This window comes from Pyrus communis, chromosome 1 (genome assembly GCF_041283825.1).
Source record: "Pyrus communis isolate YQ-2024b chromosome 1, ASM4128382v1, whole genome shotgun sequence".
In the NCBI taxonomy this organism is placed as follows: Eukaryota; Viridiplantae; Streptophyta; class Magnoliopsida; order Rosales; family Rosaceae; genus Pyrus; species Pyrus communis.
This window is the reverse complement of record NC_142565.1, coordinates 12,880,618-12,893,516: the sequence shown is the minus strand read 5'-3', so window position 1 is coordinate 12,893,516 and position 12,899 is coordinate 12,880,618. Positions and strand designations below refer to the sequence as shown.

Here is a 12,899-nt window from a genome sequence, read left to right as displayed (position 1 = left end):
AGCCAACCCATGCCGTGCCACCAAGCAGTCCCAAGACTCCCAAAAAATTCAAAAAGAAAAAGATTCAAATTTTTCTTACCTTGGTGCGGCACGAAAAAGAATAACAACAACGAGAGATAACTATTTGCAAGGATAAGAGAAAGAAAATGCTAGGGGAGAGGGGGAAGAAAATTTTCCTCTAGCTTCTCTTCCTTGTTGGAATGTTGATTGCTCTCCAAATTTATTTAATCCCCTACTTAAGGCAAAATTAAACAGGTATTGGGGGCAATTGGTTTCCTTTTCCTAGAAGAAGTCTATCTCTATATCAAAAAAGGAGATCAAGTTCAAATTGGGAAATAACTCTGCAAGCCCAAGCAGCTTGGCATTTCTACACTTACTATCCTTTCCTACATGCAGCCCAGTAGGTGTGAGACCATTTGTGGAGCCTAAAATAATCCTAAAAATTCTAGAGGCAGCACGCGGACTTTTGCTTAAGAAAGACAAGATTGCCCTCAATAAATGGGCAGGTTTCTCAGATACTCCCACACGCAGCTCACACCCTTAAAGGTCCCAGCAGCTGAATACGATTGCCCACAGCTCACGTGCCCTTAGCAAAGAAAAGTCAAAGCATTAAAGACAAGAATTGATTACCCAAATCCTATCTTTAATACATTCCAAATTGAAGATTGACTCCAATCAAGTAAGTAATCCCAATTTAAATAAATTAGGGTAATTACACCATTATCTCAAGATATTATTTCCAATTTAATATCTTGAGAATATTTTGAAAATATTTCTCCATAAACACCTTGGCCAATAGGATGTCGTCATGTGTAAGGTAAAATCATAACACTATGGCCGACCCTATCCTTATAAATACCTCTTATTCTACCAAATTTTAAGAGCTTTTGCTACCCCTAAAAAGGCCCTAAACACTTTACTCTCTCAGAGAAACTGACTTAAACATTGGAGATCCATTGGCCTAACCCCTTCCCTCCCCCCACCTCATGGGTGCGTGAGGTTTAGGTCTTTGATCAAATGTGTTGATTGTTTTACAGGTGCATATTAGTCAAGACTGAAGACAGCTTAAATTTGCATCGACACTGAGCATCTTACCTTTCTAGGTTTGTAGTCTTTTCCATACTTGATCTTTTAAATAACTGAAGCATAGTTGTCGATTCCTTCCAACAATTGTTGGGATGCCTAGGTATTTTTCATCACGATCAACTCGATGTACCCCCAACAATGCAGTAAGTTTTAACTGCTCAAGCCTCTTAATATTACAACTGAAACATACCTCACTTTGGCCCGAGGCACATTTATACGAGTGAAGTACATCCATAATTTGCGACATTCAGCTTCCTTAAGCTGACAAAAGAGCAAGCTATCATCTTCAAAAGAGCAAATGGTGCACTGATGGAGCCTCCGGACAAACGAAAATGCCCTTAATTAGACCCTCAGTTTCCTTATTGGCAATCAAAGTTGATAGCACAAAGTATAAACATGTAAGGTGACAAAGGATCCCCCTGTCGTAGGCCTCGCTCCAGATGGATGTGTCATCGTGGTTGTCCATTAATTACGATTGAATATGAAACAGTAGTCACACAAGTCATAATCAGCTTAATCTAATTGGAAGAGAACCCCAATTTAATGAGAATTCCATGCACGTATCCCCACTCGATCCTATCGTATGCCTTGCTAATATCCAACTTTAAAAATAAGAACCCATTTTTTCACCGTCTTCTTCTAAACATGTAATTAGATATCTCTGATGCAAGAATGGTATTGTCCGATATCGTTTTACCTGAAACGAAGGCGCTTTGTGTCTATGAAATAATCAAAGGAATAATGGCCTTGAGCCTATTGGTGAGCACTTTACAGCCTTGTATAACTTATATGTTAGCTATTTTTCAAAATTGGCTAATTTTCAAAATTTCCCCTCAAAATATGGGTGAATAGTTAATAAAAGGTTTAGACGTTCAAAGACAAGAATTTTTTTTTTTTTTTTTGAACAAACGATCTTATCTACACTAAGATGAGGGGGTTGTGTTTATCCTCACATTGGGCTAGCAATAATGTGGTTCAAATTCATGTTTGTCAAAAATCGAACCTAAGACCTCTCATTTACAAGTGAAGAGAAATGCTACTAAACTGTAGTACCAAATGGCTCAAAGACATATGAATTAATTCAAAATTTTAATGTAGAAAAATTGGAACTTTGTAACTCACTTGAAAATTGCTTCAAACTTAAAAATGTAAAATATAGTTGTCACTTAGTAATATGGTCTAGTGGTATTAGGGTTCGATTCTCGTTAAAGGTGAATTTGAACCACATTATTATTAACCCATTGTAAGACTAAGTCCATCCTTCTCATTTGTCAATTAGTTTCCTAATATTTCTATACTACTATTTAATTTAGTTTCCTAATCTTTCTATACTACTATTTAATAAATAAATACTTTATCGACCATTGTAGGTAAAATCTCAATCTTGTCAATTTTTTAAGGAAGAAACATTACTATATCAACAATTACGGAAATTTTTTTTTTTATGTTGCATAATATTAAATGCCATGAGCAATAAATAACTTAAACTTATTTAAATTATTACTCTTAGTAGAATTCCGTAAACACAAATAATTTAATACTTAAAATATTTAATATTACATAACATAAAAGTGAAATTGCAAAAAATACCCCACTACCAGCAAACAAAAAACAACTCGAGTTGAAATCTATATAAAAATGACACCAAAAGTTCTACGACAACGAGGTTCCACGGCCTTCGTAGTTAATGTTTAACGTTAACGTCCGGACCAACCGAGGTGCCATTTTACGACGTCGTATGGCAAACCATCCGCCCAAACAACTGACTGTTCAGTACGATAAGTGTACTTACTATGACGTGGGCCACTAACAAAAAAACACGTGTATCATTAATACATACTAAAATTATCAACTATTCTTGCAACCAAACATCCATCCTCTCGCTAACTCCAACGATGAAGAAACACAGACCCATTCATCCACCACTTTCATGCCCTTCCTCCCAGAAGCCAAGTTCCTCTTTGTTGCCCATACGCACCATCCATCTCTTACCAACCTCTATGGCTATAGATCTCTGTACTACTGATAGATTTTTCCTTTGCAAGCAATGGTAAATTTCCAGATCAAGGTTGGGGGCGACAAGGTCTCCGGCGAAGGGAGAAAAGTGCTCCATGGGGATGGATCTTCTTTTCTCCATGTTTGTGGGGTTAGGAATGGAATTTATGGAAGAGAGTTGGGGATGAAATTGGGGTGGGGACAACGGAGATCCACGGGGAAGTGGTTGGGATGGTCGGAGGAGGGGTTTGCGGGATGAGATTGACGGACAGAGGTTGGGGGCGGGCCTGGGAAAGAAGCAAGGAAGAAGATGTGTGTTTGGTTATGGCTTTAAGATGAAGTAGGGTGTTTGGTTAACAAGACAACAAATGTCTGGATGACAGGTGTTTGAAAAATTTTATTTAAACTCATGTAACCTTTTTGTACGCCTAATGTACTTTTTGCATTCATTTGATTTTTAACTAAACAATCAATATCTCTTTAAACTTAAATTTATTACCTAAAATATCCTTACAAACCTAATTTAATATGTAAATTTATCTTTACGTCTTAACTCTAAAATGACATTGTGCAGCCATCCAATGATTTTAGCTTTTGAAAAGGTATCAGGCAAGGTTCAGTGGGTGGATTTGTTAGCTATTTAATTCATTATACATAGTGATTGTGGACGACTCATTTCCTAAATCAGTGCCTTCAAGCATTGATCAGTCACAAGAAAAATGTAAATCGTATTTGCGGGCATGTGGACACAGGACACCAGCAGCCATACATGTACCAGCAGCAGCACAAATCATATTGGAGGGTGTTTTGGAATGCAGACAGAGACCGGGAGAGTGCCTACAACAATTTGTTGTTGCAGAAAGTTAAAAAAAGGGTACTATGCGGGATTGATGAAAAAATATTGAAATCCAAATACTCTATCTTTTAAACTCTAAAAATAGTTAAATCAAACAAATAAAATATCCATAAATCGAGTCATATCTTAATTGGAAGATTTAAAACTTCAAAATCACCATCTATCAATAAAAATAAACATAAAGAAAGTTTGTTTTTTCTCTATAAGAGCTATTAGGGTTTTAGCCAGAATGAATGTAGAATAAACAAAGAGTAATTCTAGGGTTTAATTATAATGTGTGGGTTTATTGATAAATTTGAGTTTTATTATTAATTTTATTTGGTACTTAATAGTAACTATGCAATATGGTAAAATGGACAATTAACATTTAAAATTTAAGTTGGGTATAGAAAAAGGTTACATGGGTTTAAATAAAATTTCCCTAATATTGGGTCATATCTTTGAAGAGATTTCTCAATGTAACCGAACACGAGATAGTATATTACGTATCATTATACAAATAATTAAATTTATAGATTAAAAAGTTAATAATTTAAAAAATAAATTTTTCACTACTTGTATAAAAACACAAAAACATACCACATATTCCGGTTGAAATATTTCTCATGTCTTTGGGTCAAACCGCGTAAAATTCCACAGACGGATACCGCTTATTCTCTCACCGCCTCCTCCACTTAACGTATCCAACCAGGCAACCAACTTTCCTGTCCCCTTCCCCCCCTCTCTCTGCCTGAAATTCCTTCAAAACCTGAGCTTCAATTCCTCTCTTTTTCCCGGAATATTTATAAGGTACTATTTTCCCAGAAATTTTTTAATTTTATATACGTTTTACGCTTTTAATTTAATTTATGAAATTTCTGTACCTGTTTGTGCTGTATCGTTCGAATTAGGTCGCTTCGATATTGCGTTTTGGATCATAGAAATTTTGAGGATATCGCCGAATTCTTGTCTAATTTTATCCATCTCGAGAAAATTTAATCAAGTATTAACCGTAAATCATACTTATAATCAATGTTTAATTGTCCCTTTTGTGTGTAAAAGAATCATATAACTAGGTGTGATTGGAAATTAGTATCGAATTCGCAGCCAAGTGTCTATAAATCGTAGTTCTATGACGTTGTTATTTTCTTGTGTGTGCATTTAATACAAACTATGCTGAAAAGTACCTGGGCTGCTTCGATTTTTAATGTGTTGCAATGGTCATTGTTCGTTATGCAATTTGAGTGATTGTTCATGTTTTTTTTTACTTACTGCAGTTTACAATCTGTTTGATCAAATTGTTAGAGAGTGCTGAAGTAGTGTACAGAGCTGATTGGTTTTCGCATGCGTTCCTTATGATTGGATGGATAAAAAGCGACATATTGTGATATTTACTACTGCAAGTCTTCCATGGATGACTGGAACTGCCGTCAACCCTCTATTCCGTGCAGCCTATCTTGCAAAAGATGGGGAGAGACTTGTCTCTTTGGTTATCCCTTGGTTATCGTTGAAAGATCAAAAACTAGTATATCCTAACAATATCACATTCAGCAGACCTTCGGAGCAGGAGGCTTATGTCCGTCACTGGGTTGACGAGAGGATTGGATTCAAATCTGATTTCAGTATACTTTTTTATCCTGGAAAGGTATATATACCCAAAGATTTAATAGAAGTACAAGCCAGTTTATTTGCTAGTCAAGGGTTTCATAATCTAAAAGGAATAACTGTGCATGCCTTTAAGGGGAGGTTGTGTGGCCGTCCATTTTTCTTATTATTGAAACCTATGATGTTTTAAGAAAAAAGAAAGTGTCATATTTATTTAATTTCCGTTTTTGATCTTTCCTGTTCTGTTCAGTCCAATATATTATGAGTTTAATAACTATTAGTCTATCTGATGGTGGAAGCCCATGGCGTGAGTCAACGTGGTGGACATCCAAGTTGACCCATCTTACCCTGTGACCTATCCAATATTCTCCTTTTCCTTATTTTCGTACCTTCAAGGATGTCTGCTGTTTTGTTTCCATTCCTTGTGTAGTAGTACCAACTTGTGACGTCAATTCTATCGCAGTTTTCCTTAGATAAAAGGAGCATCCTCGCTGCTGGAGATATTTCAGAAGTAGTCCCTGATGAAAATGCAGATGTTGCCATCCTTGAGGAGCCTGAGCACCTTACATGGTTTCATCACGGGAAGAGATGGAAGATTAAGTTCCGGCTGGTTGTAGGAATCATCCACACCAATTATTTGGAATATGTGAGAAGGGAGAGGAATGGAAGAATGAAAGCATTTCTTCTTAAATATGTAAATAATTGGGTTGTTGGAATATATTGTCATAAGGTACATCTTGATAAATATTAGTTTTCTTTTACATAAATTATTTTTGATGAATAGTAATATATCTTTTGCTTTCCTTCATTTATTTTATCTAGCCTCTTCTAGCTTTTGCATTAGACTTGGTAAATATGCTCTTCAAGTTGCTACTGTATGACAACAAAGCTGTGCCGGTAGTTTGTTGTATCCTTTTTATAAGTCTGCTTATGATTGATGATGATGAAGTTTGAGAGAGATGAATGCGGATATCATTGTCATTGTCTTGCTATACATGCTAACCAGATCTCACCTATGCCATAATGTAGGTAATCCGGTTATCTGCAGCCACCCAGGATTATCCTAAATCCATTGTTTGCAATGTTCATGGAGTCAACCCAAAATTTCTGGAGATAGGCAAGAAAAAGCTAGAGCAACAACAAAATGGAGTCCAGGCCTTCACCAAAGGTGCCTATTACATTGGGAAGATGGTATGGAGCAAAGGCTACAAGGAGCTACTCAAGCTTCTGCAGGATCATCAAAAGGAATTAACTGGACTTGAAGTTGATTTATATGGAAGTGGGGAGGACTCTGATCAAGTTCAGGAAGCTGCCAAAAGATTGGAACTGGCCGTTCGAGTCCACCCTGGTTGTGACCATGCTGATCTTCAATTTCACGAGTAAGCTTCCTAGCTATCTGTCCAGCTTCCTCATAAGATCAAATTCATTTTGTCTAAATTTTTAATGACATTCAGAAAAAGAAAGTTTAGTTGTCCAACATTGCATTACACACGACCAACAATTCTTGTGGAAAATGGTTGGCCTTGACCAATCGTTTCTTATTCTGGATACTGAAATGATAGGATGGCTCACCCTTATTATACAAGTACTGTAGTTATTCTGGGGGTTGAAATTGAATTAGTCTCATGGTTATCAGTGGGCTGTTCTAGGGCAGTTTTATTACCAATTTGTACCTTTCCCTTTCCAAAAATACCTCTATTCATTTGAGATGTTCTCTCATAGAGATGATCGGCCTGGTTGGATATTGACAGATTATCCTTGTACTTTTTCAGTTATAAAGTATTCCTCAATCCAAGCACCACGGATGTGGTTTGCACAACCACAGCAGAAGCATTGGCAATGGGTAAAATCGTTGTATGTGCCAATCACCCCTCAAATGAATTCTTCAAGCAATTCCCGAATTGTCGAACATATGACAATGCTGATGGGTTTGTTAAGCTCACACAGCACGTGCTTGCTGAAGAGCCTGCCCAGCTGACTGATGCACAGAGGCATGAGCTTTCATGGGAAGCTGCCACGGAACGATTTCTAAGGGTTGCTGAGCTAGACCAGGCTTTTGCCAGGAAGCTATCAAAAAATCCTTCGAAACGCTTTATGTCTACCTCATTAGGTGCTTGGAGTACAGTGGAGAATGCATCAGCATATGTGCATCATGTGGCTTCTGGTTTTGAAACAACACGGAAGATATTCGGTGCAATCCCGAAGAGTTTGCAACCAGATGAGGAACAATGTAAAGAGCTTGGGTTTGCCATGCCTGCAGGTAAACGAAATTGAGAACTGGGTGGGAATCGAGGGATAATTTATACAAAATACACAAGTCGAATTATGTTCATGTACATTGTTGCGTATAACGTCGTGTTTAATTTATCATTGTTAGTCTTTCTGGACAAGAGGGAGGGGGAACTTGCATTTGTAATTATAACTGCAATGTACATATACATTGTTGTGGATACTACTTACGTTTAATACGTGTGGTTACTTGGTATTTTTCATCGCGCTCGACTGTTTATGCAGCAACAATATTTGGACCGGTGCTCTAACTGCGGCCCATAGGCTGTATTGCTCACTCTATCCTGCTTTTCCAAGGACGAGGTAAAAAGAAAATGTAGTTACAGCCAAATACAAAACCAAAGCAGACAAAAGTCGCATAAATAACTATAAACCCCGCATCGCTAAAACTAAGCGTGATCTCAAAGAAACGCTAACAAACTTATGACAACCCATCTGGGGCATAGATGTCAATGTAACATGGGCTTACATTTGGGTTATCTAATTCCTGCAACTCCAACTTTTATGGCGACTGAATCAAACACAAAAATATAAACTTTCTCGTGACTCTCTACGCAAAGCTCTTCCTCCTTCCTCAAAAACCTAGATCTATAAACCCCACAGCCACTGACCTTTTCAACTACTAGGAGGGGAAATTACACCGATTATTTTGAAGGCCGAAATAAGTCATGCAACTACGCAAAATTTAAGTGCAAGTGGTCCTCACAACAGTAGTGGAGAGGAGTATTGTGGTTGCATTACGACGTGAGTTCGACTCCGTCGACACGAGGCATTGTTACAAAATGTTGCCCACGCACCTTTCCGGAGGCCGATCCAACGGTGTCGTTACGTGGCGTTTTGACGTAGGGGTTTTAATTCCCACCGACCCAACACTGGAGCTGTGTCGTTCAACTGTCAACACAGCAAAGCCACGGAGCAATCTCTCATCTCTGTAAGCTCGCGGATCATGAGGCAGAAGAAGAAGAAGAAGAAATTCGAAGGTAGAACCGAACTCTCTCAATTGTATTTGTCTTAGTGTAGTTGTTACTCTTTCTGTTTGGTTGCCGAGAAAATGGTGGCCAACGGTTTCTAATTGATCGAGAAGAGAAAATTTAAACACTCTCTCCCATATTGCTTTGTTTGGTTTTTAAATTTTTAATGTTTTATGAAACTTAGTAGTGCTCCTAGAAAAAAATTATGTAGAAAGTAATCAGATACTACTTTCTAGTTTTGGTGTGTATTGTTAGAACATATTTGCATATATGGAATTGTTATGGAATTTAAACACTCTCTCCCATATTGCTTTGTTTGATTGCATGATTGTGTGTGTGTGTGTTCAACTTGGGGTAGATTTGTTGCCACTATTGTTAGGATCATATTAGTCCAATTGGAGTCAAAAGGTATTTGAATTTAATCCGGATTCCAGATTCCGATCTCTATCTGGTGCTGTTCAACTCATTTTTATTTCATGGGACAAGAAAATCTAGTGTATGTTGTGGCAATTCGTAGCAATTCAGCTATTATGAAGTGATTATTGCTTTTTGGGGTTTTGGAATTCAGCTGTTAAGACTAATGGAAATTTTTATTAAGAACTTCATGAATGTTAAGGGTTTCGGGTTTTGTATCTCACTTGGTTGGCTACTAGCTATCTTGAATGCAGAATTTGGAAAGTGTTAATTCAAGTGTGTGTGCGTGTGTGTAAGAATTTAACAAGTGGGCGTATAAGAAATCAAATGTGTTTTGACATTGATGGATTCTACTGTTTTTATGTACCCCAGTTAAGCTACTCATATCTTATAATTTCCTACTGGGCTCAAAGTGTTGCCTATCGATTCCTTTCGTGGTTGTTATCCAGTTTAAGACCAGAAATGTGCATTGTTTTGTTTATATACTTATTTGGTATGCAACACATAAGTTCTCGGATTTCTAAACTCAAATATCATAAGGGCCAAAATGTGAATGTTTCAAAGCTTTGGTTATTCGGTTTTGGTAATACTTTCGCCTCTATCTTGCATTCATCCCCCCTTTTGAATGTTTGAATTTTCTTGTGAATGGTGTGCTGTTTAGTTTGTCATTTCCAGTTTGAGGTCAGAAATTTGCATTATTTTCTTCATATGCTTATTTGGTATGCAACACATAAGTTTGCGGATTTCTAAAATCAAGTATCATAAGGGCTGAAATGTGAATGTTCCAAAGCTTTGGTTATTCGTTTTTGGTAGCACTTTCGCCTCTATCTTGCATTCATCCCCCTTTTGAATGTTTGAATTTTTTGGGTTATTCATTTTTGGTAACACTTTCGCCTCTATCTTGCATTCATCCCCCTTTTGAATGTTTGAATTTTCTTGTGAATGGTGCGCTGTTTGGTTTGTCATTTCCAGTTGTTCTACTATATTCTTACGGAAAAATTAATTCTCTCTATATTCAGTTACGTTTTGGCCCCTCGTCCAAACACACTGTGAAGATGGGAACACGTGGACTTGGAGGCATCTTTTGTGTTTATCGAATTGCCATCGCAATGCCTCGTTGTCATCGAAATTTAGGTTTAAAAGGACCCTCAAGCAGAGTGGAGATAGAAGGGAGTTTATTTAGAGCGCAGGAGCGGAAACATCAATGGAAGATAAGAATTTGGAAAAGCCAATTCCTGACGGGTGGGAGTTGAAGGACGAAGGCTCCAAAACCTCGGTAATTAAACACCTGATTCCCAGGCTCTCATTTATGTCTACTGATTTTATTCGGTTCTAGATCTGAATTTTTAACCAATCTTATGCTCTACACATGCATGAGTTCCATTACTGCTGTAATATGTTTCAGTTTTGGTAGTAGATTGACAGCTGATGTAATTCTCCTTCTGTATGAACTCCTAGTAGTTGAAAGTTAATTTAATTTTCTATTAAACTGAAATGGCATTTGTTTTTTTAACAAAAATCTCATTTATTTCTCTAATCTCAATCTTCTTGTGATTTAGCGTAGAATTTTCATCTGCATAAGATTAGTAAATTGGGAAGTGAATTTTGTATTTGGTGTTAGATCAACTTAGCAAATTTGGTTTAAATCTTACTGCACAATACTTTATTCTTTAGTTAAAACATGCATGTTGGATTGCTTCTTGAATGTTTGATGGCGCTGTATTTGGTGGTTTCTTCTTTGATAGAAGTCTTGCCTCTGTGCACTAATTTCACTCTTCAGAGTAGCGTTTTGTGGAGTTTCAAGAAACGTACCCGTAGTCATATGATGCTAGGGTTCTAAGCCATCAATTTTTTACAGTTTGAACAGAAGCTTTCTGTTACTGTTTTCATATAAATATCCAAGATCTTTAATCCATGTTAAGGGAGTCCTTAGTCAAGCATTTTCCATAAGTGAGCATAATTGTTTTGATATTTCTTTCTGTGTCATCTTGTGTGCTTGTGCTTGCGAATAGATGAACATTTATGTAGCTTGCAGGCCCATTTCCTAACTTTGATGATACAAATAAATATTTTTGTCAAGTTATTTGGGCTATCTTTACCGGTTTATGTAATCAATAATTGATTTGGCATATTTAGCCTGATCAGTACTTTGATTGTGGCATGTTTTCTCCATCATGAAAATGGCAGTAGACAACTTTCCACTTTCTTGGCTTAAAACATAAAAATTACTTTACTTAGAGTGGCATGCTATTTTTCTGAAAGCAAAATTTATGAGACTTTAAATGTTTGTGCCCCCCCCCCCCCCATGTTTCAACTGGTTTCAGAACTGAGTGATCGCTTGTTTTAATGTTTCGATGTTATAGCACTACTTGTGTCCTGCAACTGGTCAGCATTTTTCGACATATGAAGATCTTATGCGATATGTGAACTATGCGAAGGAAAACAAGCTTTCAATATATGCACCGGTGAGTTTTATCGTTGTTGCTTTGCTTCTATAAACATTTAGTCATCTTCGTTCATATTTTCACATCTCATATATTGTAATGATCGCTACCTTGAGAATCTTCGCATTACTGTTCATATTATATCTGGGAGACTTGATGGACTTGATTTTCTTTTATTACTTATGGGACCCTCTAAGTGTACTACATGAAATTATGTAGAAGACCTATCAGACATGCTATACTGTCGGACGTTGTCTTACTCGTATATCCTCTTGTAGGATTGTAAGATCAACAAACTGAAGAGGAAACGCAGGAAGAACAAACCTATCTCTTTAACCAGGAGAAACTCTGGCGGTCAAAGCTCAAGGCCGCTGCCTGTGAATCTGGGTAAATTTCTGAACTACAAAGTGTTTGACACCTCCTTTTCTTTCTCTGTAGCAAGTTATAAGAAATAGTTTGTTTTTAATAGGATTGAACTGCAAGGACCCTTTGATTTGTTCCGAAGCTTTGCACGTATCATATCGTCAAAGTTATCTTTCTCTTGCACTCAAACTTGAAGATATATATTAGTTAAAGATCATGTGATAACATCAAAAAAATGCTAGCTTTCGCTTGTACATTACGCATTATATTGGTGTCTTTTAATTTCTACAGAAAAGAAAATTTTTTATCTGGAATGCATTGCCGCTGGACCGCTGGTTCGCTTAGTAGTGTTTTGTGTTTCCTTCTCATGATTTATTAATTGCACCATCTACTTCAGGTAAAGAAAGAGAGGAAACCGCCAACCCTATGGAAAGCAGTGATACTGGGAAGGACACTGAAGCTGGTGAGGCTGGGAAGAGCATTCAAGCTGGTGACCTTGAAGCATCAGAAGCTATGAAAGAATAAGGCTCCAGGTTATCCATTTGTCTCTGCAGGGTGCCGAGTATTCACTTTTCTTTTGATTGTCGGATTGCTCTTTTCTCCAGTTTCTTCGGAATAATGCATTTCCAGTTTGGTTAATTCCTGAATTTACTTCGGTTTGGTATTTCAATTTTAGTCTTGTATGCATTATGGCATGAGAGACGAACGATGCGTTATAAGAACGAATAAAATGGACAGATTGTTGTTTCAATCTGATTCGATCCAAGGTGTTTTGGGATTAACTTTCAAACAAGTTATTTGTTAAGAATGTTTGACAACTTATTTGTTAAGAATTTTTGTCTTGTGTTGAGCAGGAATGTTGGATTGAAAACGAAAGATAAAATTCGAACGCCATCG

The 12,899-nt window shown here is 37.1% G+C and overlaps 2 protein-coding genes across 3 annotated transcripts; both read left to right on the top strand.

The window, feature by feature from the left end:
* The first annotated feature begins 4,521 nt into the window (after window positions 1-4,521).
* DGD2 (digalactosyl diacylglycerol deficient 2) lies at window positions 4,522-8,006 on the top strand. Of its 2 annotated transcripts, none has more exons than XM_068459072.2 (5): window positions 4,522-4,726; window positions 5,194-5,561; window positions 5,985-6,251; window positions 6,551-6,900; window positions 7,294-8,006. In XM_068459072.2, the coding sequence occupies exons 2-5, from the start codon at window positions 5,280-5,282 to the stop codon at window positions 7,793-7,795; spliced, it is 1,401 nt and encodes a 466-aa protein (XP_068315173.1). In that variant the 5' UTR covers window positions 4,522-4,726; window positions 5,194-5,279; the 3' UTR covers window positions 7,796-8,006. The 2 variants fall into 2 exon arrangements, with proteins under 2 accessions (XP_068315173.1, XP_068315174.1); XM_068459073.2 differs by having other exon boundaries at window positions 4,527-4,726; window positions 5,222-5,561.
* Window positions 8,007-8,319: 313 nt separating this feature from the next.
* LOC137720067 (uncharacterized) lies at window positions 8,320-12,768 on the top strand. Its single transcript, XM_068459075.2, has 5 exons — window positions 8,320-8,790; window positions 10,215-10,471; window positions 11,559-11,660; window positions 11,918-12,026; window positions 12,400-12,768. The coding sequence occupies exons 2-5, from the start codon at window positions 10,400-10,402 to the stop codon at window positions 12,525-12,527; spliced, it is 411 nt and encodes a 136-aa protein (XP_068315176.1). The 5' UTR covers window positions 8,320-8,790; window positions 10,215-10,399; the 3' UTR covers window positions 12,528-12,768.
* The last annotated feature ends 131 nt before the right edge of the window (window positions 12,769-12,899 follow it).

Bases quoted from the DNA above. Each gene is read 5' to 3' on its own strand.
- DGD2 (XM_068459072.2), top strand. From the start codon at position 5,280: ATGGATAAAAAGCGACATATTGTGATATTTACTACTGCAAGTCTTCCA. The intron at 5,562-5,984 runs GTATATATACCC...ATTCTATCGCAG, and splicing joins TACTTTTTTATCCTGGAAAG to TTTTCCTTAGATAAAAGGAG. The intron at 6,901-7,293 runs GTAAGCTTCCTA...GTACTTTTTCAG, and splicing joins GCTGATCTTCAATTTCACGA to TTATAAAGTATTCCTCAATC.
- LOC137720067 (XM_068459075.2), top strand. From the start codon at position 10,400: ATGGAAGATAAGAATTTGGAAAAGCCAATTCCTGACGGGTGGGAGTTG. The intron at 10,472-11,558 runs GTAATTAAACAC...TCGATGTTATAG, and splicing joins ACGAAGGCTCCAAAACCTCG to CACTACTTGTGTCCTGCAAC. The intron at 12,027-12,399 runs GTAAATTTCTGA...CATCTACTTCAG, and splicing joins GCCGCTGCCTGTGAATCTGG to GTAAAGAAAGAGAGGAAACC.